The 26,145-nt window shown below is 39.8% G+C and overlaps 1 protein-coding gene across 1 annotated transcript; it reads right to left on the minus strand.

The window, feature by feature from the left end:
• Positions 1–4,442: 4,442 nt before the first annotated feature.
• Positions 4,443–25,402, minus strand: LOC149050074 (uncharacterized). The gene is made up of 13 exons (XM_089196815.1): positions 24,940–25,402; positions 14,346–20,064; positions 14,105–14,261; positions 11,478–13,912; positions 11,147–11,309; positions 10,482–10,760; positions 9,630–10,018; positions 8,926–9,216; positions 8,169–8,486; positions 7,476–7,706; positions 6,973–7,294; positions 6,389–6,517; positions 4,443–5,780 (listed from the first exon to the last, which is right to left on the minus strand). Exons 1-13 carry the CDS (start codon positions 24,996–24,998, stop codon positions 5,560–5,562), a joined length of 10,713 nt encoding a protein of 3,570 aa, XP_089052941.1. The 5' UTR covers positions 24,999–25,402; the 3' UTR covers positions 4,443–5,559.
• Between the last annotated feature and the right edge of the window lie 743 nt (positions 25,403–26,145).

Below are 26,145 nucleotides of genomic sequence, written 5' to 3' on the forward strand. Positions count from 1 at the left end.
GCCTTCCGATCTCTTTTGTTTACTTTGTAAGTCACGCAAGCGCGCAAGCGTTACGACCGATCACGTTTACGCAACGTTTTAGAACAAATTGGCATCTATTCTCCATTCAGTTGTTATGAAAACCTGAAATCCTTAACGTAGAGGACAAAAAAAACGAAGTTTGAACGATCAAAAGGAGATCTTGGTCGAGTTTCAGAATTATGCAAATAATCATTGTCACTAGCGCAATTGAGAAAACACATGGATTTGCGTTGTTTTTAAGATGTTGGTGGGTGAAAGCTACTGATATACCCGCGGGTTTGAGGCAATCGGTGGTCTCATTGGTGTATAAACTTACACTGATGTGGTTTTTTTAGCCCGATTAACGCCTGCATTTTTAGATTTCTTATGCAAATAAAGGTCGAAAGGAAGGCTCTCCTCTGATCACACTTGTATGAAAAATATTTCAGCTGAAGTTTCCATATTTTGTCTGTGAACTAATTGAAGGCACCTTGTAACTTGTAGCAAGATAGAATTCCGTGAGCTATATTATTGCAGTCGCTGCGCGCTGGACAAAATCTGTGAAATTTACACTTTCGATCGCTGTCCACACGGGTGTACGGGCCAAAAATCATTTTTGGCTTGTGGCGACGCGAAAAAAGAGAATTGGAGAACAACTAAACTATTTTGGAAACATGTGTCCTAAACCCTTTTCACGGGCAAAAAATAAAAGGAACTTTTCTCCGTCGGGAAGTCGAGAGGACCACTCTTAGCGAGAGCGGCACTTAAGTTCTCATATTACTGTTTCACGGATCTGCTTGTTTCTTGCAAAGTACCTTATTGGTAAGCTAGGTTACAAAAACAGAGAAATTGAAATCAGTTAAATACAACCTTTACCTTCCTCCATGTAAACAGTCATCTAGAAGTTCTTCTTCTGCGCCAGTTTTGTCTAATCAGGTGTTTCAGAAAGGTTCAATTGCGGACAGCAAATTTGTAAGCGTAAAAACTGTATACATAGATTAAAACCGTCATGATAAAGATATTTTTTTGTATCCAAGATTTTAGGATTTTAGCTCTTGAAAGTTAATATGCTCTCTCCTGGTAAACGCTTAAAGATCTTCGTTGGAAAAAATTAATTGTGCTCCTAATTCCAATTTGAGAACAAAGTGCACCTGGCGTACTTAACAAACAAAACGGCTAAAAGGAGGATATTAAAAAAAATAAAAGGCAACTCTTAGGCACTCGTATAATTTGGATTTTTTTCAAGGCTGTGAAAGTTGATTTTTATCAGCCACTAACCTGTAATCAATAATATCCTTTAACTTTTACTTTTGTTTTTTTTTTTCTTTTAAAGATAGATCTTATCTCTCACTATATTAACCAAAACAAATTTAAAATTTATGTCATCCGATCATCTTATGGTGTCAACAGAATAACAAAAGAAAGATGAGAAATGCCACTGAAACGATTGAACATTACAGTAGCGATCTTCATGTTCATAAACTTTTTTAGTTTTTCATTAAATAGTTGAAACCTGCAAAATGCCACGAGAAATATTTGTATAGGCTATCAGTGCTAAACTACTCTACCTTGATCTTCGCACAGAAACTCCAAAGTTTACAAACGACTTGACAATAATTTAGAGGTATCAAAAATTGCATCCATGAAAAGGCATTTAAGTACGCACTTCAATAACGCTGCAATTATGAAGTACTCAGGTAAGTTTTAGTTTATAGTGTAACTTGGACACCAAACTTCAAGTTGCCCTGGCACTTTTAGTGATCCGCGTTTTCTTTTTCAAAATATCGCGCCATCTTCTCCGCTGAGCTGATGCAACTCTTAACTTCAGCAATTTAAATGAAACTGCGCAAATAATGCGGCGTATTTTTAAAATAGCAGAAATAGCAGTTTTTAAAAGTTCAAAAACCTTTCCTGGCTATGAGTTGCAGCTTCGACTATATCGATCTTGAATTATATAATAAGCTCAGTTATGCACGCATTCTGATTGGTTCTCACTTATGATCTATTGGAAGACAGACGTATAGATGACGTCATCATCAAAACTTTTTTAAATTCTTTATTAAAAAAAACAAATAGATTCTAGGTTGCCGTGCGTCTGTTCAGTAGTAGATCACAGAGGACGTCAAAATGTGGTAAGAACAAAAAAGGCCCATTGTTATGGAACATACGTAAATTACTTCGCATCTCTCCATATACGCGGATGACCATCAAACGTCTGAAACAACGGGGGACCCGAAAATGGCTAACACCAATATTTTGAGGAATGCCAGTAGGGCCTCCGAATGGTAGGCAAGCAATCTGATAAAAGGAAACCTGAGCAAATATCAAACTATGACTTTAAAGCATAGCAGGGCAGAAAGTAACATTCCTTTACACTTTCAAGGAAACACCATTGAATCTTCTGAGTGTCTTAAGTTGCTAGGAGTTACCATTGACGAACAATTGAATTTTAACACTCACATTTATGAAATATGTAAGAAGGCGAGTCAAAAGGTGGACGTAATGTTGAGGCTTAAAAAACTTATCCCTAACAATGCTAAATTAACTCTGTATAAATCAGCCATATTGCCTTATTTAACCCTTACTTAACCTATTGCCACCTGAATTGGCCTTTCTGTCGTGCTACTCGGATAAAGGAAAGCTCGAACGGATTCAAGAAAGAGCACAGTTTTCCTGGATTAGCAATCAAGCTACCAAGCATTACTTGACAAGAGTGATCTAACGATGCTTCAGAACAGAAGACTGCAAGATATTGCTATCCTTATGTTTAAGGTGAAAAAAAAAACTATGCCCCACCATAATATGCGAGCTATTTCACACGCATTGTTCACCCTGTGCCTTAAGGGTGGCGGAGTTCGCCGTTCCCAGATTTAGGACCAAGAAATATAGTAAACATTCAGCCTGAGTACGTTCTTGGCATGTTTCTGAAATTTTGGTTGATCTCAGCCTGAATGTTTTTATCAAAAAAGGTTCTAATAAAATAAACGGAACGTCCACTTCACAAGCAAAAATAGACTTTTCCAATGCCGCCTCCCGCCGCTATTTTTCATTCCATCCCGCACAGGGGGGATGAAAATTTCATCCCAATTTCGCCGGGTTAGTCTCAAGTTACTCCAGTTTACCACCACCTGATAGACAAATTAGAGCCTTTACAATATTGATAATGTACATTCATTATGCAGAAAATCACAACTGCTTAATGCATATTTAGCCAGCATAAAAAACAGTTGTTCCTCGGTGTGTTTGAGCGAGAAAAAAACTTCTCCCACGGAAGAACCAACAGAAAAACTATCCTGTTACATAAATAAAATTTTTCAGCCAACAACAGAAATCATATAGAACCCTGTGTCTATAATAATATGTTAATGTGCTCTTCTATGGGGGGGGGGGGGGAGGGATGTTTATTCCTTTAAATTAGTAAAGCGATCGTTAGGTTAAGGGTAGCCCCTGTTCATCTTCAGTACAACAGCTACACGGAACAGCCACGAGGGCGCCAGTTTCCGTTGTTGTCGCAGAAATTGTGATGTAGAACGACATGGAACTATCCCTTTTTACTTGCTGACAAATGATACCAATTTGGCCACGCGACGTTGCCGACCCATTTACCACAAAGTCGAAATTGACGCATTCCACCAGCACGTCGAGGACGCTTTGGAAAATAACTGTATCTATGTATATGGTCAACCTGTATATAACGGTTACTTTTGGGAAATGGCTCGGTGACCCTTATATACAGGGTGCCACATATATACAGGTGCCATACTGCGTACTGACAGACATTGAAAAATTATGTAAAAATATTACTCTTTTGCATTTTGTTAACAATAACAATTAACAGCGGAACAAGGAATAAGAGAAAGGGCCCGCCCCTGAAATGTCTGTGCTGGACTTTTATGGAGGTCGAGTTTATTTATGTTCTTGCTCAGTTTTGTCATAGGAAAGGCGTACAATGACACTCATACTTACCATTAAAGATTATTCATGACGAAAAAATATGTTATGGTTTACTGAGATTTCAGAGCGCGAAACTTGATCCCATGTAAGACGCCATTGAATTTCCTCACAATAAAATACAGTTCTCATGGTTACTACTTTGTTTATGAGAGGGGAACTTTTCTTTGAAAACGATTATGTCGCGAGCATATGGTGGACACAAGCAATGACATGTAGGATCTGTAGTCGTATTAAGTGAGACCCCTACCCCAGTAGCTAAAATAATAACGAGCCGTGACATAAAGCTTGTCATGATTCGCTCATGGTAATCCAGTTCGGTGACCGTTATGTACAGGTAAATAATGATGGTGACAATTTGGATTCGGGAATCTAAAGAGTGACCGCGTCCTCTATGTACAAGTGACCCCTATACACAGGTCAGCTTCAAAGACTGGCGGTCCAGACCTCAACATATGGATTTTTAAAGGTTGAAAACAATAGAGAACATCTCTGATTAAAAAATTATAAAATTTTATTGATAATTAAAACAATTCAGTCTAAGACCTTCATCATTTTGCAGCGGTAGCTTCAAGGTTTTTGTTCTCAGCTTACCAAATTTTTACAAAATTCATATGTCTTACGTAATCAAAAACACTTTCCAGTGATAGAATATTATTGATTTGACAATGAAAAAATTTGCCGGCAGCCCCCCGCGGCTATGGGTGGAATTCCACCCATCATTTCCGGTTGTCTCGTCGAATATTGCGTTACTCCCGATTCCTTCCAAATTTGGTGTGTATGACGCTAAAAGGTTAAATGTATTCACACCAGGGCCAATGAACCGCCACTACCTATTAGAAAGGAAACGAGAGCCTCAAGTGAGGCTATGAAACAAAAAAAAAAGGTCTGTGTGTTGTAACATCCTGATGAAGCTCTTGAGCACGCTTAAGTTTACAGAATTATAATCACCCAAATTTGGGCCTCAAAAAGGAAAGTGTATCACGTTCTCTTAAAATTCAATCATCCAAAGGTAAATTTACTAGAAGGTTTCGTACGCTTAGGGTTAGCGTTCGTTCGTTCGTATGAAAGTTAGTTCTAATAACGAGGTATTCATGTCCCGGAAGAATTTTTGTTTTTCCGTTTCTTTTCGTCCAAGCACGAGAAACAAGAGCGAATGGGGAGGTAAATAAAAAGGCGATAGAAAGTTTTTCATCCACGCCTGCACATCACTTTGGCTTAGCCAACACTTCTCTCGTTTGGCTTAACGAAGGAAAAGATTGCTATGCAGGCATCTTGTCAATTAAATCATTCCGTTTTCATAAATTGGTCTATTGTTTCTCAAATTTTCCAATAACAAATATTTCAAACCTTTTCACCTAGATATCAATATTATCGCAAAGGATGAGGAGTGGTAGTCGAACGAGGATGCGATTAACCTGTTAAATGTAAGTTCAAAAACGGTTTCTTCATCTATCTATCAATGTTTTTTTAACATATTCCTTAATGTAGGCCGGATAAAAAAGGTAGAAACTATAATAAAATTTTAAGTGTCAGTTGACACTGATACTTCAAACTTCAAACTAGCAAATTCCTGCCTGAATAGTACTGAATATCACGACTACATTTCTAAATAGTCAATAGCTTGACAGCGAACACGGCTTCTACCATGTCGTAAAACGCTTTTAAGTCGGAATAATCACAAAATTCCAAATTGTACACGCGACGACTGGTTGCAACCGAAGCAATGTATCCCAAATTTCCACTTTCATAACCTCCAACTCTTCGTTTTCGCCAGGTATACTTTAGGGCACTTGAGACAAATCTTCCTGGCTGCACCATGCGAAGTTCTGGAAAACGATGATTTTCATGTTAGCAGACATTTGGTGCAATCATGAGTTTAACAATAGAAAAAAAAGGTTCCAGGCAGAATTCTGTAATGCCTCTATACGTGCAGTTTTTCAAATTCCCCTAAGACAGCAATGGTACTCTTTGTGTCATTGTGTGCAGGGCGTCCAAATGAAGGCTGAGTGGGACAATGAAGGTCAAGTATCTCGCTAAAAGCAAATATAACAGCCTGACAGGTATCAGACCTCATCTTTAACTTGAAAGTATTGGGTAAACAAATAGAAGACGATCAAGCTGAGGGGCTTTAGCTTCAACATGGGCTTTATTGCTATGGTATTCCCTCTCAAGTAATTCTTCTATCATTTTCCTGTCAAATTAGCTAACCCAGCATGATCTCCATTGATAAATTCATTGAGATAAAATACGAAATAAATGTGACACCCTTCCTAAGAGACCCGATTTCCAGATCTTAAACATAACTTCGGAGAGTTAAGACTTGTATGAGGGATTCGGACAAAGACGCATGTTTCCTATCTTAGGAAATTCGTCCCGAGCAAAATATTCATGAAGAACAAAAAGACTGATAAAGCTGTGCAGACTAAATATTTACCTTTCAGATCAATGATCTTTTTAGTTTTTTCGTTTTGAATCCCTTCTTCTTCGCCAGGTTTTGATCTCAACTCAAGTCTGTGGGCATCGTCACGGAAAAATAGCATTCCGTAATGCGGCATTTTGTTGCCTAGTGTAACAAAAATTTGTCACCCATGAGATTCAAACAGGATACGTTTATCTTTGTCTAATATGTTGTTTTGAGGCAGATCTCTGACAGTTTACTTCGTGCATTGTAAAGAAAGAAACAATACGCAAAATATCAAGTTTATGCATTAGTCTTGTAAACCTATTTTTTTATACAATACTTTGCGATTACAAGTAGTTGAACCAAAACCATAATGATGAAAATGGCCAGCCATGAAAAGAAAAAATAGAAAATACCGCACGGGGACATATATAACACTGAGAAAACAATGTAAATGGCCTCAGTAGTGGGAGTTACAAAGCGAGTGACAAACTCATTCTTATTTAAACAGTGACTTTTTAGAGGAGCCATAAAAACAGCCAAAATCTAGAATACACCTTTAAAGAGAATATTATACCACCAAACAACGAGCGGAGGACAGGCTCTTTTCGAATTACCTTTCTTAGAGTGAAGGAACACGTCTACACCGCCGGAAAGTTTCCCCACGGCACGTCTTTGGTTGAACGTTCTCGGAGGTGTGGGGAATTCTGGAAACAACATGCGGTAGGTGAAGCCCAGGGCTGTTGCCAGGATACCGCCTGTTACTTGTGCTTGAGGCAACTCACTTAAAGAGTAATGGTCTCCAGGGCAAACGAGCATTGTGGTACCTTCATCTACCAACTGACTCCATTCCTCCCCGATGTCCCGTGATGTGGGATTACGGGGGAAAAATCTGCTGTTCTGGCATCTGAGGAATGTGAGAGGACCTCGATAGCGAACCTATTAAATATAAAGCATGAAAAATTGCACTTAAGTTATTTACTAATAGTTAGTATGTTTCTAATAAATTGATGATGTCTGATGGCTTGATATTCTTCTCGTTGACCAAAGGGCATTTGGAAAACTTGCCCCTTGAAACGTAATTGTATGGATATCGGCATTCAGTAAGGGTGCCTCTTACCTCAGCAGGCTGCCATTCTTGATGCGTCCTATTGGCAAGGGTTTGATTCCTCAGAAGAGCTTCTCTTAGGGTCCTTAAATTGTAGGTGGTAAGACCTTTCGTAAGGCTTCTCTTTTGCAACTCATCAATGATCCAGTCTTGACTGTGCGTGTCTCTGATTTGTTTATATTCGTCAACATTCATCTTTAAGGTGTCTACTGCAAGCTTTTCCAAGTAGCTTTCGAATTGAAGCTGAATGGAGAGAGTGACAGCATCTGTTAATTTTCCTTACGCAATAAAATATTAGAATAGGAACAGATAAAGTCACCTAAAAGTGGTACACCGACTGGAGCGGGTGGTTAACAAGTATGTCTGGATAATTCTCTAAAAACCGTGGAGAAAATTTATCTGTTTTATCTTACTTTTTAAGTTCGTCAAATAAAGTTTTGTTATTCTCTACGAATCTGAAATCCCCCCGTATAAATCATGATTCCTTACATAGGGTTCACGAACAAAAGGAATCGGAAGAGTGACACTAAACATAAAATCACCTGATAAGGCATAGGTGATACAAAATGTCCACAAATCCTCAATTAGGTACAAAAATCCTAAAATTTATCCATTTTTATGTCTTTAAGTGAGGTAGTTCTAGTTTCAATGAAAACAATTTAAAACAATATGAAAGATCGCATAACTTTGAATTGTTTAACAAACCTGAACATGTCGCGATGGCAACCATCCGTCTTCCTTAGCGGAAAATAACCTAGCGGTTATGGTCCGTGAACGTAGTGACCAAGGAAATGTGTCAATCATTACAAGGAACTCCACCCTATGATTCTGTTCTGTTAACAGGGAAGCCATTTCGTACGCTACAAGTCCTCCATATGAATATCCCCCGAGAAAGTACGGTCCATGGCGCTGTACTTTAGTGATCAGCTGAACGTAATGAGCGGCAAGCTCACGCACTCCACCCCAGTCCTCACTGATGACCGTAGGATCAGTAAAGCCCAGAGCATAAAAGGATACTAAGTCCTATTAAAGACGAATAAAAGATGCGAGCCACACGATGAAAGTGTTTGAAACCTCTGACGTGTACTTATATAAAGATCAAGAGAAAGCGCAAATCAACGAAGCTTAAAGAATATGGAGTTGATTCGGAGGAGAAGAAATTGTTATCACTTCCAGAATATGTGACCCCTGTCAACTGCATCAAATAATTTTTTTGCCTTTTTCTCTACTGGGTCAGCCAGATACTTAAAACTTCACGATCTTCTAAGACCTGGTTTGGGAAGCGACCTCAGCGTTATGGTCACCGCGAGATTCACATTACCTTGAAACTATAACAACGACAGCAAAATATTTCTTTGGCTGTACAACCAAATGTAAGGCGATTGATAAAAAAAGATATTGAAATGATGTTTATATCACTGGCTGAGGGGCTAAATAGATTCTATAACGGTCAGATACGCACCTGTCCTTGAAATCCAGTAGAAATGGGAACCAAATTCAACGCGTAGCGATGTGAAGGGTGAACACAGAAGAACTTTATCGCTGATCCCTCAGGAGTGTAAAGGGGTAAAACTTGAACCTCCTTCTTGGACTGCATGTCTGAAGTATTTGTTTCCTCCGATGACTGAGTTTGTCCGGGTGCACTTTCTTGGCTCTCGCTATTCTGCGGGCTGCTTGCTTTCCCACGAAGCTTAGCACTGATGTCCCTTGCCATTTTTATTGTAGTAGTGTCAGGCTGCATGAAGTAGTAGACCTAAAGACAAGAGTTTCAAACATTACAAGTTTAACATGTATCGACGTTTTGATTGAATATAATTCACTACCGTACGTTTAAATTTGATTAAATATTCACTATCTCCAGGCTCGAAGAATGATTATGGAAACTTTTAATTCGATGAAACCATCCACACACATGAGGGCATGATCCTTATATGGGTATGTAGGGGTGTGTTTAGTAGTATCGTTGATTCAAGATAATCGTCTCTCATTTGAATCGAAATTAATTATTCTCAACTGGAGTATTTCCCAGAGCAATACTGCTAAGCAAACTAAAATGCATTTTAGCTAAAAGATACGTATAAGTATATTCCGACGGGACTTACTTAAATGCACCAGCTGGGAAAATGGGAAATTCGGTGTTGTTTAATAATCTAATGATATACACACCTCAAAAGAGACCTGCAAGTTTGACTCAAGCAGCATCTTCAGAGTCAAAGCTGCAGTGGAGTCAATACCATAGCTATACAAGCTTTTGTTTAGATCCGTCTCTGAAAGCGATGAACTGCCTGTCAATTCCATAACCGTGATGCGAACATACTCGACGATAAGTTCGCCTTTCTTATCTGGGTCTTTTTCGAACCGAATTCTTTGTAGTAAAGACTCTGTTGTGTTAGTTTGGCTCTCAGAAACACTGATTTCTGAGGTGAACATTGAGAGTCGGGGCGTATTTTGTAGTCCGGTATTACTGTTAATAAACCGAGGCCAGTCCACACCAAATAAAGAGATATGGAAACGGCTCGGCTCCTCGGTCAAAACCTTGGCCATCAGATTGACTCCTGAAAAATAATTGCAAATCTTCCATGGAAACTACTGATGAACTGAATGTTTCTCTTAAGGTACAACAAGCAGTACAACTTTCACACAAGGGAAAAAGGCAAGACTGGGTACTTTGCGAAAAATTCTAGTGAGTGGCTTACGTTTTGATAAGTAAAGAATATTGTCTACTGGTTGAAAATCATCTGCTGCCGATCTTAAACTAATGTCACCCGAAGTGAACCACTTCTTCATCTACGCTTGTAAAAAGCTCTTTTCTCTTCCTCAGCTTACCTTGTAGCATCGAGAGTAGTGGGCGCAACTATTCCTTCACAAACTATGTAAGAGTCATCTTCATTTTCATTTGCTTTCACTATTCTCCACAATATAATTTTGTTGTCTTTTAAATCCATTAATTGTTACCCACGAGAATAATCAAATTCATATAAAAATCTACTATTAGCGTGTTAAAAAAATCATATTTACCTTCTCTGGCATTTATGAAGCTCAGTCCTCCAACTGCCATCAATTTTGCAATATTACTCTGCCGGTCCATCACGCCAGCTCCACTGATTGGTCCCCAGTTTATCGAAAGTCCGGGCAAACCGAGTACTTGTCTTCGATACTGGGCAAGAGAATCTTGGAAAGCATTACAGCCTGAGTACGACGATGATCCCACGTTTCCAACAATAGATGCCATGGATGAGAACATAACAAAGAAATCTAGATCCATTTCCAAACTCATTTGGTGTAGTAAAAAGGAACCTAAAAGAAATATCACACTTGCAATCTTCATTTCATTCATAAAATCAAGATATGTTATGTAATTCGCTATCCAGATAATAATATCTACACAACTCAATTTGAGTAAATGAGAATAAGGCTCAAATGTCTTTCAATCTTCAAGCACACTTAGTTTTGGTAGTTAATTTGGGCTACTTTCACCGCTGGTAAACAGGTATGATCTTGCGTTTTAGGTGCACTCGAACTTTCATTACACTTTTATCATATATCAACTCATGAGGAAATGGAAAACAAACACAGAGAAGAAGTTGAATGATTATTATTTGAAGTGTGAGACCTGATATTTATAGGTGTTGAAAGGTATAGCTCAATTTTTCTGGATCAATCAAATATTGTAAGATAGTCACCTTTGATCTTAGGACCCATAACATCTGTGAAACTTTCGAATTTCCAATCTTTGATGTATTGATCTCTGAGAACCATAGCAGAATGCACTATTCCAGCTACACTTGGAAGAGACTCAAGCTGCTTTTGTAACGACCCCATTTGCTTTTGGCTGGATATATCAATCTATAATAATAAAATAGAAAAGAGTCTTTGAAATTCTTGGCGTGCGTTGTGCTTCAGATAAAGTTATTTTCCGGGCATCGTACAAATGCAACTTAGCATTTCTAGTTGAGAAAATGTAATAGTAACCGTTTGATTATTGACTACCATAAAGGTAATGCACCAAATTACCTGGAACGTATACAACTTTGCACCTGTCTCCGTCTCTACATCTCGTACTTTTCGATACTCGGCATCTGAGAGCTTGGAACGACCAATCAGTCCTATAGACTTTGCTCCATTCTCGGCCATCCAACGCGCCACCTCAAATCCGAATCCTCTGGTCCCCCCAGCCACCAAGTACGTTCTGTCTTCTTTCAGACCACACACGTCCAGACCTCGTGGAAGCACGGGCATCGTTTGAAGATCACTGCCTCCTTCAGGCAGTGCAAAAGAGTGAACCAGAAAAGAAATGCCTCGAGATTTTCTCATGACCCGTTTTGGAGGTGAGTCATTCAGATTGGCTTTGTTTGCAGCTTCAACTGCCGTGGGTATGTCTGTCGATAGTAACTTGATTTCCAGAAGCTTTTGCAGAAGTCCACCACCTTTTAGCAGCTCTAGACTCTCTAAGCTGAGCTTTTGATAAGTCTTGGGTGATCGGATGATATCTGAAATGCTTTCTCTTACATACAGGACGTTTTTCTTTGCAGGGAACACGACGGCACCATCAAATTCGGCTCCCAAGATAACGACTTTTCCTCCGCGTTTAAGACGTCGACTGCTTTTTTGCAGAGCGTTCGGAGTGGGTGGGTAGAAAAACAAAACTGCATCAAAAGCGTCGATGGAATCCTTTTCAAACCTAGTGAGACTCTGATGTGCTACACTCTTTGCTCCCAGCTCTAGAAGGGTGGATTCTGTCACCGATTGGCAAGTGTCTGAGATAGTGCAAAATACTTCATGACCCAATGCTTTTGCAAGGGCGACTGCCACAGGCCCAGGGCCACGGTGAGCCTGATGAATCAGTAACTTCTTCTTTTCCCCCATCGTTCCTATCCGTTGTAGGGCGTGAAAGGCTATGGCAAGGCAGGCAGGGATGTATGTTGCTTGTTCTTGCGTCAAAATAGCTGGCTTTACAAAAGTGTTGCTAACTTGCATGGGAACGGAACGAGAAACTCGTCCAGAGGCCATAACGCCGCACACAACGTCTCCAATTTGTATGTGATTACTTGCAGTTTCCCTTGGTAGATGAATCACCTTTCCCACGGTGAAAACACAGGCATCTGGTTTGGCTACATCAAGTATTGACTCAGAGGGTGTCCAGCAATAAAGCAGTTCTACTGTGACCTCGAAGGGCGATGGCCTCGAAAAACTCCTCTGGCGAAAGCAGACCTTCCGTGAAGCAGGAATGGATGACAAGTACAAAGAACCCCAGTCGCTTACGTTACTGTGTATTGTGGGCTGCTCGGTGAAAATGTTTGATCTCACAACGCGATTTATGAGCCGCTTTCTATCTCGAAAGGCAACCTCCTCTTCTATACTATCGCCAAGGATTTCAGAGAGGAGTAGGTCTACTTCATCATTATCGTTTTTGTTGCCAAGATCAATCGAGGTAATCCTAAGATCAGATTCTTCCAGCTTTGCTGTTCTGCGAAGACCCCAGATTGTAGAAGCCCAAGGAATGGAGTCACTCTGAGATTTCGTTGCGGTACTTAGGAGCTGTGTACTTTCAGAGACGAGCATAAGCTGAGAATCAAGAAAATGGTTTCTTGCAAGCTGTTGAATTAAGAAAACTGAGCTACTGAAGGCGAGGTTTTGTGCTTTTTCGATAACATCGAAATTGTTTGGTAGGACAGTGGTTTCTACTGGCCACATGTTGACGACTTTGACGATAGATGAATGGATCGAATGTACGGCAGTAAACTCTCTGCTTATTGCTTCTTTTGTTTCTGTGTCAAAAAATAGAGCATTGGGTGGATCAACTGTGATTACATTGACTCTTGCAGCGCGAAGCTTGGCGATTAGGATGTCTGAGAAAGGAGAGCTGTCCCTAAGAAGAAGACAGGTCAAGTCTGGTGCCATTGCTCTTTGTCCTTGTAAATCCTCTTCCATCCACTTCATTTCATAAACAAGGCCATCAGAAGTAAATCGGCGTAGTGTGCTATTTAACTCTGCGATACGGAACTCTCTCATGGTTAGTAAAACCCTTCCAGATGGACTCATAAGCGTGATGTCGAATTTCCCGAACTCTTTGGCATCCTCAACGACGTGACAATAGAGTTGATTGGTATTTGGAACGTTATACAAAGTGATGCCCTCAAATGCCACCGGTAAAACAGATTTTTCATCAGCAGATGAGATTCCGAGTGGGATAAAGCAGGACTGAAGACACGCGTCCAAAATGGAGGGGTGGACAACATAATTTTCACTCTCTGATTGAACGATGGGTGATTCATGGATATCAATCAAGCAAAGTCCCTCGTGCTCGCGGTACCATGTCTGTTTGATGATCGAGTAGGCACTACCATACTGAAAGCCATACTTTTGAGTCAATTCTCTGAATCCTTCAATTGGCATCTCTTTCATATTTCTGATTAGCTCGTTGACGGCTGGGCCAACTTGACTGCAAGCTGTACAAGGCCAAAACGGGGAAATGTCTCCTTTTAATTTCTATGTGATAGTTATAGTCTGTAACAATCATGATTGCGTAATAAGCACAATCATTTGGATAGTACTTTAGCTCATAAATCAATATATAGATGGGTGGATAGATAAATACGCTATAAATGGAGAATCGTAAACGCATTTGAATATTATAATACCTTCTTCCTCACTGTTTGCTTTTGTGTCCAAGAAATCGACCGAAATATTTCCACTACTCAAAATAATTTCAGACTGGTCGTCCTGTACGCTTGTAATGTGAAACTGAGCCTTGTCTATTTTGTCGGTCTTTAAAAGGCGAAGTCGTAAGGATCTAACCTAAAGAACGAAGGATAAAAAGTTACGATAAACCCAACCTAGCTGATATAGCTTGTCTCTAATTCATGTATAAACTACGCTCACCTGTGTTTCAGGAAGAGTGAGAAGACTTGAAAGTTTCACATCACCAAGTTCCAGGCCAGAAGTATGTACGAATTCGTCCTTTACCATTGCAAAGGCCATCTCCAGGTAAGCAGCCCCGGGCATCACAGCACCTCCTTCAATAAGGGCGTGGTCCTTTAGAGATGGAAAATTGAAAAGGTCAATCTCAGTCTCCCAGCAGTGCAGGCCTGAGTATAAGTCGGTCATTTTGACTTGTGCCAGATAAGGATGTGTTGGCTTCCTCAGGGTATCTTTAGAGCCTACTGGGTGGACTGTTGATTGCCGGGGTTGTTCCCTGTACCAAAAACTGTTTTCCAGCCATGGAGATGTTGGGGACCGGATGAACCTGGCTGATTGGCTCCCCTGTGCCGAGGTCCAGTCTACGGGAAATCCCATGGTATACAATCTGCATACTGTGTTCTGAAGAAAGCATTTGTGTTGCTCCTTGATGGGAACTCTCTTGCGAGGAAGGGTTGCGACAACAACGGGCCTTTCCTCTTCCGTCAAATTTTCCTGAAGAGCTATCTGTTTCACGTAGTGGGCAAGAATTGGCTGCGTGCTGATCTCAATTATCTGCTTGTAACCATCTCTCAGTAGATGTTTCATTGCCGAGTAGAAGCGAACAGGACAGCGTATATTTCGCCACCAGTAATCGCTGTTTAACTGCTGACCCGAGACAACTTCGCCTTCAACGGTTGAGTACATTGGAATCTTCGATAATTGAGGGTTTAGCTGTACACTTTTCATAGCTGCCTGAAATGGTTTCTTGATGGGTTCCATGTGTGAGCTGTGAAATGCACGATTTGTTCCAAGAACACGCCAGAAAACATCTCTTGCGTTCATCGAAAGATATTGCCCCAGTGCCTCGATGGATTGCGACTCACCAGCTACAGTGACGCTTTTTGCATCATTAACTGCCGCTATGTCAAGGGTGGCGCTTAACCTTAGATTGAAAAGCAGTTCCCTGGCCTTTATCTCAGGCATGCCCAGGGCAGCCATACTTCCATTGCTTGGGCATTTGTCTTGAAGAGTGGAGCGAGTTAGTACCAGCTGAAGTGCTTCCTGGACAGTGATGACTCCAGCAACACAGGCAGCTGCGAACTCTCCTAAACTGTGACCAATAACAGCAGACGGATGGATTTTCCAGGACTTAAGCAGCTCTGCGGTTGCGTACTGGACAGCGAACGTGGCTGGCTGGGCAATGTAGTTTTCTGATATTCGCGAAATGTCTTCTGGTGCCATCAATTCGTCTTCAAGTGACCACGTCTGTCCCATATCTCTCAGTAAGCTGCTGACTGTCAAAATTGCCTCTCTGAAAGCAGTTTCACATTCCATTAACTGCCTTCCCATGGCATACCATTGTGATCCCTGACCCCCAAACATGAAAACCAGTTTTCTATCACTTGAGGTTACTTCAGCATAAGAAGCGGTCTTTTCCCAACCAACGGAGTCATCAGCAAAAGCTTCTAGTGACTTTGATGCTTCGAAAGCAGGCCCAAAGGCAACTGCCAGGCGATGCGGATACTGGCTTCGACGTTCGTTCAAAGAGTAACATAAGTTTTGCACAAAGTGTTCATTCATTCCTTCAGCGTTGTCTTTAATCCATTCGGAGTAAAGGTGTGACAGCTTTTTAAGAGCTTCTAGAGAACGTGCTGTGACAATAAGAACGTTATTCTTGCGTTTGATGTTTTCCACTTGGAAGCTTGGTGTTGGTGTAGCTTCGCGAAGAATAACATGCACATTTGACCCACCATAGCCGAATGAATTAACGGCTGCTATTCGCGGTTTGCCCTTTTCTGTTTTCCAAGACTCACGAGTTTGTTGCAAAATAATCCCTTTTTCTTCAAGCTTTAGTTTGGGATTCAACACCTTGACGTTGATAGTGGGTACAAAGGTCTTGTTTTTTATCATCAGGGCAGCCTTAATAAGTCCAGCAAGACCGGAAGTAGATTCCGTATGATTTAGATTAGATTTGACGGAGCCAATTCTCAATCTTCGTGAAGAATTTGCGTCCAGGTTGGAGTAGGTGTCTGCTATGGAGTTGACTTCCACTACATCACCGATCGCAGTACCAGTCCCATGTGCTTCGAAGTAATCCACGTCTTCTGCGGCCACTCCTGATTGCTCTAGCACGTTTCTTGATAATTGAGCTTGCATCTTAGCGCTTGGGGCAGTGATCGGGACAGCATTTTGACCATCATTGTTCATTCCACATGCAAGGATCTCGCAATATACATCGTCTTTGTCACAAAGAGCATCCTTTGACAGTTTTAGTACGACAGCTGCAAAGCCCTCTCCGCGTCCATAACCGTCCCCAGAAGCATCAAAACTCTTGCAACGGCCATCCGGGGCAAGAAGTCCAGCCATACTGGATATTATCTGCATGGAATGGTTAAGAACGACATTGGGTGCGCAAACGATAGCTATATCGGAATCATCGTTATGCAGGCTATCATAGGCTAGTTTAAGAGCAGTCAGCGATGAGGAACATGCTGTATCCACGGCAACACTTGGTCCGGTCAGATTAAGGCAAAATGACACTCTGTTGGCAAGAATAGATGCCGTTATCCCTGTTGAGGTATACTGATCGATGTAGGGGTAATTTGACCGGTTTTCTAAAAGAGAACTGTATTCGATATTCATCACACCAACAAAAACACCTGTTCTACACTTTTGTAAGTCTTCAAGCCGCATTCCTGCATCTTCTATTGCCTCGTAGACTACTTGAAGGAGTATTCTTTGCTGAGGATCCATTGCACGTGCTTCTTGACTGGAGATACCGAAGAACCTGTTGTCGAAATTCTTAATTTCTTCCAAGTAGGAACCATTGATGGCACAAAGGCGTCCATTGACGAAACGCTTGGGGTTGTAGAACTCAACAAACGCTTTATGCTGCTGTGTTCTATTCTCGGGAAACGCACGAATGGAGCTCTTTCCTTGCTCAAGCAAGGCCCAAAAGAGGTCCTTACTGTGAGCACCGGGGAATCTACAACTAATGCCTATGATGGAGATCCCGGAACGTTTAGCCTTGAGCTTTCTTATGTCGCCATTCCGTGCTTCCAATGATGTTGAGTCATTTCCTACCATGAAGTGCTCTGTTACTTCTTGACTAATCTTGGAGCTAAAATTGTGCATTAACTCCTCAAACAATGCAAGGACCGTCGGGAAAACAAGTAGAGCGTGGATCGACCCCAAAGCGAAGACCGAGGAAAGTAGTAGGTGGAAAATGTCTGCCAGACTGGGAAAAATGAATCCCAGGGAAACAGAGGCTGATACGGATATTAAAGTACCTCCCAAAACGGATACTCCAACGGAACGAAGAGCATCAATCATGCGACCTTGTATGTCTCGCTTGGCCGAGAGTACGAACGAATGGCACACTTCAATACTAAAATTCAAGGACAGCATGATCGCCACAAAAAGAGAAATGAAAACCACATGATCCAGGTAGATTCCAAATGTCTTCATAATGGCTGCTGCTTCCAGTATGAGAAGGTCGAATGTTATAGCTAGGAGTGTACTAGCCCCGACATGACACATTGCAAACATAGAAACAGCAAACACCACCACTGTGCCAGCTGTGAGAACTATGAAGATGGTTTCTTTTTCTAACTTGACGAGGTCATCTATCTTGAAAAATTCTCTAGAGATTGGAACAGCTTTCAAGGAAGACTGTTCATGTAAATCACGTCTCAGTTTCCTAAGGGCTTCTCTATCCTCTCGCAATCGGTTGTTCAGTGTCATCCTCAGATGAATTCGAGACGCCGATATTTTAACAAGAGATGTAGAATCTTCTAAAAGCAGGTCTTGTCTAAACAGCAAACTCTGGGAATTTTTCAGGAAAAGTTCCAAGCACCGGTGAAACTCTGACTGTGAACAGCTCATGTTTTGATGTTTGACCCACTGTAGAAAGCCTACCATCCAACAAAGGGACTCTCCTTTACTGTAAGCAGCCTCTTCCAGTTTTTTACACATTGACAGTACTTGATTTTGCACACTTTTTAGTGAATAGTCGACTTGCTTGGAGAAAACGATGCTCACATCAGTTTCGTTGTCAAGGAACATTTGTCGTGCCTTATTAAACTGCTTGAAGTTTTCACTCCGATAGCGCAACTGTGTGGTACGCGTTCTGTCTCCAGTTTGAAAGGCGGAGAAAACAACTAAAGTGATGAGAAGGGCAAATATTCCAAGGGAGAGAATTTTGCCGCCATTTGATGTTATTTTTCGAGCCAATTCTTTCAGAGTGCGTTGCAGTTTTGTCTTATGGCACTGTGAGAGTCTAAGCTCAACTCTTCCAACTTCAGAGATGGACAATCTTCTTTCACATGTAGTGGCACAGGGCGTGTTCACTTTCTTAAGCTTTCTTTCAAAATACATCAACACAGTGACTGTGATCAAAATAGAAGCAGAAAAAGTTACATACGCAACAAGTGTTGCAAAGGAAAAATTGGAAATCGCATTAAAAGAGGATTTGATTCCCAATCCATAAAGAGCCGACCCACATAGTGCAGTCATCACAGCAAGGACCCCTGTTCTAGCCAGGCAATTACCCACGCGATGTTCAAGTGATGGCACCTTTTTTTGCCTTTCCCATTCCATAAGGTAAAGTACCACGTCTGTAGTTGCTTTCCCCAATAGTAAGAAGGGTATAAACAGGTACGTTGAAGAAAAGGTAGAGTTTGTTATGGAGACAACACCTGCAGAGCACGTTAAAGGAAAAGCAAGAGAAGAGAACATCAGGGAGACTGTCCTTAAACAACCGGCGTTGGTAGAAGTAAAGCGTATGACAATGAATGCAAGGACAGCAATCGCTACGACTGAAAAACAAAGAGGCCATAGCTCTGGTTTCAGGATATCTTGCAAGGCATCAGTCGCTGTTCTCTCAGTCTGGTAGGAGAGTTTTGCACATTTCATGCGAGGACCCATTGAAGCAAGGAGATCGTTAAAAGAGGCTTCAAACCTTGCTATGTCTTGGTAGTCTTCTGTACTGGTTGTCTTTCTTACGAAGTAAATAATTCGAAGAGCGTCGGCATGGGCAGTTAATTGATCTTTGTTCCGCTTTATGTGGAAATTGGCCAGCATTTGCTGATAAGAAGAATTAAAGGTTTTTCCAGAGGAAAGAACAGCAGTAGGCTTTACCAACTCGCGAGCAAGGATCGAGGAAAGATTTTTTAATTTTTGAAAATGCGTTCCAGCTAACTCAAGAGGATTGCTGATCTTGCAGCTTTTCTCTGTGCTTCTTTGTTGGGCATTTAGTGATTGCTGCCTGAAACATATATTGACGTAACCGCTGATATTTACTATGGCTCTGTGAACCATAGTGGCGTCTTTTAAACATTCTTCACTTAGAATACTGTCCCCATTCCTGGGTATTACGATTACTTGTTCTTGTCGTGCCTCAAGAATTGGAAAGAATTGTGCGGAATCATGCGAGTCTTGTCTGGATTTGCTGTTGGTGAAGGTAAAAAGCTCAATGGTGGGCTGCTCAACACTCAGGCGAATGAATCCAAGGCAGCTTCCGATCAAAACAATGAGCGAAACCAGAAGAACCGCCAATGGTCTGCGGGCAAGGAAATGCCCCAATCTTTCGAAGGCTTCTTGATAAGTAGTAAGGACAAGAAATACTTTGATTCTTCGTCCTATGGTGATAGCCCCGTACCCATGGGGGCGTTTTTTACGTTTCTTGTGAACTGCATAGGACCTAGGCGCAAGAACGGGATGTTGTCAAGCGAAAGCGATATCATATTAAAAATTTAGGCGTCAAGTCTTTTTTCAATTATTGACAAAATAAGGACTGTATTTTTTTCTTCAAACCCTTAGATTTGTCGTAGAATGTCAATGTTCTCAAAGTCCAGCTAATGCCCAGTGTCTTGTTGGCAAGCCTAATAGTAGACCACCTTTTACATTTTTGTTATATTTTAGCATTTTTTAGTTCAGTCCAAATTGAAGGTATTTTTACTTGAAAAGTTGTTAATCCTTTGAACTATGAGATTCTACCCGGGGCCAAATACCCATGGGATGAAAAAGAGTATTAGTTTTGAAAGGGAGATTGCACACACAAAAAAAAGATGTTACCGATGTGCGAAATGCGCTTAAGCAAAACCAACGCACAGAAAAGCGGTTTCCTTGAGACAAAAAAAAGAAGCGTCTCCCTCCAGTTGCAATAGCTGGGTATCCGATCGACCTCGTTATGTCAGTCAATTGAAGTCATTATCCGTCATAACGCTGCTCAGTTTTACTAACCTGAACAAATAATTATGGTACAGAACAAGCACTGAGAAAAAAGCCGAAGTAAATTTCAAGGAGCGTAGATTTCTCATATTAGAAAATTAACAGGCAAACTGTTCTTTCATCAACACTCAATGCATATCAAACATTGCACTCTCGTGGTTTTACTTAGACTTATTTAATAATTAGTGGAAACAAATTGTGCAGAAAGGACAACCTGATATTCATCCTTCGTTTCTTCCTTCTCTTGTAAATCCTATGAGATCTAAGCGTAAATAAGAACTTTCTTTACAAAACAGGGATCCGTTAGAAAGCAAGAAAATATTAATCGACCCTTACTTTATTAGGTGGGTTCAGTTGAAGATATATTTCACCATCGACTTTTGAGGTCGATATCGTCTCTTTCAAACAATTACCGGATTGTTAGAGCTATCTCGCTCAAAATTATTATGTCAGGAAAAGTAGGTTTCTGGACATAGCACTTTCTCAGTTTTAAATGATCTGTTCCCTCATAAGGTGTTCTTACTTCTTAACACAGTGGTAAAGAGTGTTGTCTATGCCCTTTTTGATTCGTCGAACATTTTCATTTTACTCATAGTCCACGAAGTGTTTACCATCCTGGCAGCGCATCTGGTATCAGGTAACCTCAAAAGGTTTTGGAATTCTTTTTAAATTTAAGTAATCTCCACCGAAAAAAAAGAGTGATTGCACACTCTGAAGTGTTGATTATGTGAGAAACCCTTTGCATTCCACAAATACTTTCCCAACGCGCAAAACACAAGTATGCCAAACAAAACTAAGGAAACTACCTGCCTAATAGTAATAATGTGGAATCTTGTAAAGTTATAAACAGTAGCTGTGTTGCCAGTTTCACTAATTGGAATAAAGACGTTTGCTACAAATCAAGCGTTTTGCACTGATAGCGAAAGAGGTAAAAAAAAACATGGTGGCCGCTGTTTAGTACTTCGTAGGTGAACGTAATTAAAGTTGTAATAGACGCGTAAAAATTTGTGTATGCGAATGTAGGAGAAGCTCTTTGAAGAATCGAATTCACAGATTACTTTGTATCTGGTGAAAATCACACCTTTCCTAAGGCTTTGTCCAGCATGAAACATTTAACTTTCGGTACGATTTTGCGAATTTTGCAATTTTGCTTTGAAGGACACCATATTGTACGTAACCAGAAGCTTATAAGCTAATGATTCTGATCTAACTGAGTTAAAAATCTCGGCAAAATACGAAATCAACTTTCGTGTTCTAAATAAATATAAACCCCTTTTACCTTATTCTTATTAGATCAAAATGTTCCACATCAGTCTGTTTTTGTACCACATTTCATAGCTATTGATCCTGAACTCAATTAAAGTAAGATAAAAGATTCTATTTACCTTACACGTGCCCGCCATCTTGCAAAAAATATCCTAGGCGTTATATTTTAGGCTTTCGTAAGCTAAGGAAGACTAGAGACTAAACTTCCCAGCAGACCCTGAGGAGAATTTTGTTATTGACCAATTTGCCCATTTACTGGTTATATCAAATTTTATTTTGGTTGAATAAAAGCAATTTTTTCAATTCAAGCGTGTTGAATAATGATGTTGCAAAAGAAAGTAAAACGTGACCCTAATATAACAATGGAAAAGAAATAATAAATGGTGAAAAGAAAGCCATCTTAGTAAAGAAAGTTTAGATTGCTCAAATAACTCTAGGAGAGTCACGTTACTTTCAGTTCTCATAAGTCACCTTATGGTTCCTTCATTTACCTAAAGTTGCACCAGCTTAAGGTTCCAAAATAAGCCTTAGCACTTAATGCGTCTAAGTATGCTTCGAAGACATTCTGGCTTAAAGATCGAGTAACCGTACAAAACAGAATGATTCACACCTTGATGAGATTAAAGTTATAAATACATTCTAGTCAAATATCAAACATTTTTTCAAACATTTTTCATTATTATTTTTACTCAATAGACAGAATGAAAGTCAATTTCAATCTAATTTTCTGCATTTTTTTAAAAGAATCTTATATTTATCAAGAAGAGCAGAGGTCTGAGACAACTTCAGAGATTCAAATCCTAAAATCTTGAATCATCCTAAAATCCATAAGCAGGGCAGTGATAGTCACAGTTTATAAGGATTTGCTTGAGCAGATGAATAAACTTATCTAGGGATGTATGTAGAGAGGTAATGATAGAAATGAACGTTCCACATCACGAGAATATATTCTCCTGTCTACATTTATCGCTTATACTGAAAATGGACGACGAATTTCAATTGTTGAAGCACAGAAAGAAGTAATCCTTAAAAATCAAAAGATACCTGGAAGATAACGAAAACTTCTCGAAGTATGTTCTTTGAATTATTGGAAGGAGTAGATGGGAAACTGATTTTATTCTGTAGCTTTAATAATACTTGTATAATACCGATCTACTTTCCAGCTTTCCTCATGGAATCATTTACAATGAGAACAGTCATGAAGGGGTTAAAAAAAATTGTTTGCAGGTACGATATAATCATACACAAATAATCTGTTTTTGATAAGCTCTTTGTTGCAGAGGGTTTAACTAAAACTAACACACAAACTTTGTTCCAGAACTAAAGAATTTTGAAGGCAGACACATACCCAGTCCAGCAAATCATTGTTGGCGCGAAGTTTAAGCTTGCTAAAGACTTTTTCTCCAACAAAGTGAACAGTTCCCTTTACACAGCTCCTTGATGATTATATCTTTATTCTAGCGGAAGGGAAGGCCACCCCTCACTGTAACAGCTAACAGCCTCAAAGTAGACATTTCGAATCAATGAGGGAATGAAAAAGAACCTACCCGGCTCTACTGTTGTCATAATAGAGACAAAACCTAATACGAACTTTTGAAACACTTTATATTGTTGTGTAGGTTAAATTAATAGTGTTTATTGAAGGTTCTTTTCAGTCTGTCCTCTATGTTTATGTGTACATAATCATCACTGTTTTAAGTGAATCATTTGCTCGAAATGTTTGGCTCACCATCACCGTGAATTTCTGATTTTATGAGTATTTGTCTTAGTAAGGAAGTTTATCTCAGCTAGAGGTTAAGCATTTCTTCTTGTTTCATGTGTAGCATTTATTTCCACACTATTATAACGGATATAACACAGGTAAAGCGGACGTTTATCAGGTGTGCTAAACGTTTACTCTGACAGATGATCGACAACTTTAAAGGTTAGAACACAAAACAGTGAGCATAAAAATCACGTCAAACGAAACCTTGCTTCGAGTCAACTTCAAATAAACGGAGAAAGCGGTATCTCGAGAAAAAAAATGATCCCAGACAAATACTAATATAATATATGCGAAACAAAACAACAACAGCATTTTAATATATCTGCACATATGTTGATCTTGCGAGAAGGCAATGACGTTTTAGGTTACTGAAGTAAACTTCAAAGAATTGAGCAGTGATATTGCCTTTAAAAAGAGTCATCAAACGCCATATTTAAACAAAGTATATGAAATTAGAAGTTTCCTTTCACAGAGAGCTATTTAATTAGCGGGTTAAATGACGTTTCGGTAAAAGAGAATGTAAACAACCCTGAGCTGCAAAAACACGATCTTAATAAATTACAAAAAATAGATCAAACCAAAAAACAAGGGAAGTGAATGTATCACGAATAGAAACATTTAACGATTTTGTGATTTTAGGTTAGATTAAAGCTACATTTCGTCGAAAAATGTGAATTAAGATTTTAGATAGATGAAAATTCACATATTTGCACTGCGGTGGAGAGATGAAATTAAGAGATCCTCGCAGCTAAGAACACTACTACTGAAAAAAATTTCAGGTCCTATTTACAACTACTTGTTTCAGTGAATTAAATTGGTAATGTAAACAACTTCGGAAAACCCAGTGGGTCGTAACCAAGTTTGGTCATTAAAACATTCGATAAAAAACCAGACAGCAGCCATTTAAACGACAGCAGAATATAGAGGTAAACATGTTCACTATAGGAGTAACCTCGTTACATGTTGGAGACGATTCACGGAAAATAAAAAGCAGTGTTACTTGAAGTAAAAATAATACTGAGGAGTGAAATGCTATGAAACAAGGTGAAAGTTATACAGTAGGAAAGGAACGGACATCTGTCAGGCCGATGAAATTTCAGCTGAATTAATACGTTCTAAATATTAAGAAAAAGGTCGCGCTGTCCACTACAATTATTAACCCGGAAACGAAACACTGTATCTTTTAAAATAGCTTCTTGCAGGTTGTAAATAGTGCTAGTTTGATACTGATTGGCATTACTGAATCAACTTGGCGTGCATTTTGTTTAAAAAAATCATCTATATGACCAGGTGTCTGATAAAAAGCACACCTACCTTTCTCCTGGCTTGCTTGAGAGATCGGCAAGTGCAACACCTGCCTCAACTTCCGCCATTAGAAAACGATTTGTGGTGAGTAATCGACGTATTCCTTTGATATGAATCCAAATGAAAAAAATGGTACTGAGAGGAAAACCTCCTTTAATTTATATCTTCAACATAACGCGGAAGCTTTGAAGGGATAGCAATAGAGGAACACTGGTAGAATTGCGATCATCAAAAATTTTTTGTATCGATGTAACGGGGTCATAGCTTTTTTTCCTCGTCAGGTTTTCATGCTTTGTTTAAGGAAGGAAGGCGGATGAGCTGTGATATCCCATCCGGGCCGCTCCATGAAAAATAAGCATCTATTTTGCTGCTGAATTTCCCAATGTAGGTTTAATTTCAGTTTTGGTAAAATGTCAGTATGTAGTTTATGTTCTGGAACGTCCTATCAGGTCTAATATGGATCAGCTCATTTGCCGTAAGCACACATTTCCCCCTCATTTATTCAAGAAAGGTAAGTGAGAAGTACGTGCCTCTCTTCAGTATTTCCTGACAAGTCCGCTCTATTATTTGTTATTATTTCCAAACACAAGGTGATGGCTGTAAGGAAATTTACTGTGGGAAATATTTTAATCCCGAATGATACTCTTCGTTAACTGGCAAAACAACTTAATTTGAAAGGGAAGTTAAAGGGAATCGAATCAAATCACGTTTTTGTACTGGAGACGGGTAATCACAAACATCGTATGCTTTTCATGTTTGCTTCAGTGGAAAATTGACTGTTCATAGTGTATGGTAACGACCATATTTTATTTCTTGGGTATGTACTCCCTAAACACCATTCATTTTCTAGTCTGTGGACTATGCAAGAAAGGTTTGTTATCCACGGTCAAGTTAACCAACCTCTGAATCGATCTATTAATAAAGTGAAAATTTGGTTTGTGCCTCTTGCTTGATTTTTGCTGCACGAATAAACGGTTCATCCTCGTGATATATTGCCCGCAAGCAATTCAATTGGCGAGCTTGATCCCTAAGAAAGAAGCAGCATGGTCCGCGCTTTCTCTTTCTGTAATGTGTTATCAGGCTCATAAAAGCCAGAGATAACACTGCGAATTCAATTTATTCATTTGCGTTCTTAATGATCCGTGAATACTGAGACTCTTCTGACTTCCGAAAAAAGCTAACAATATTCATAGAGTAACAAACTTGAAAGAAAAT

This window comes from Pocillopora damicornis, chromosome 2 (assembly GCF_964200805.1).
Source record: "Pocillopora damicornis chromosome 2, jaPocDami1.2, whole genome shotgun sequence".
Classification (NCBI taxonomy): Eukaryota; Metazoa; Cnidaria; class Anthozoa; order Scleractinia; family Pocilloporidae; genus Pocillopora; species Pocillopora damicornis.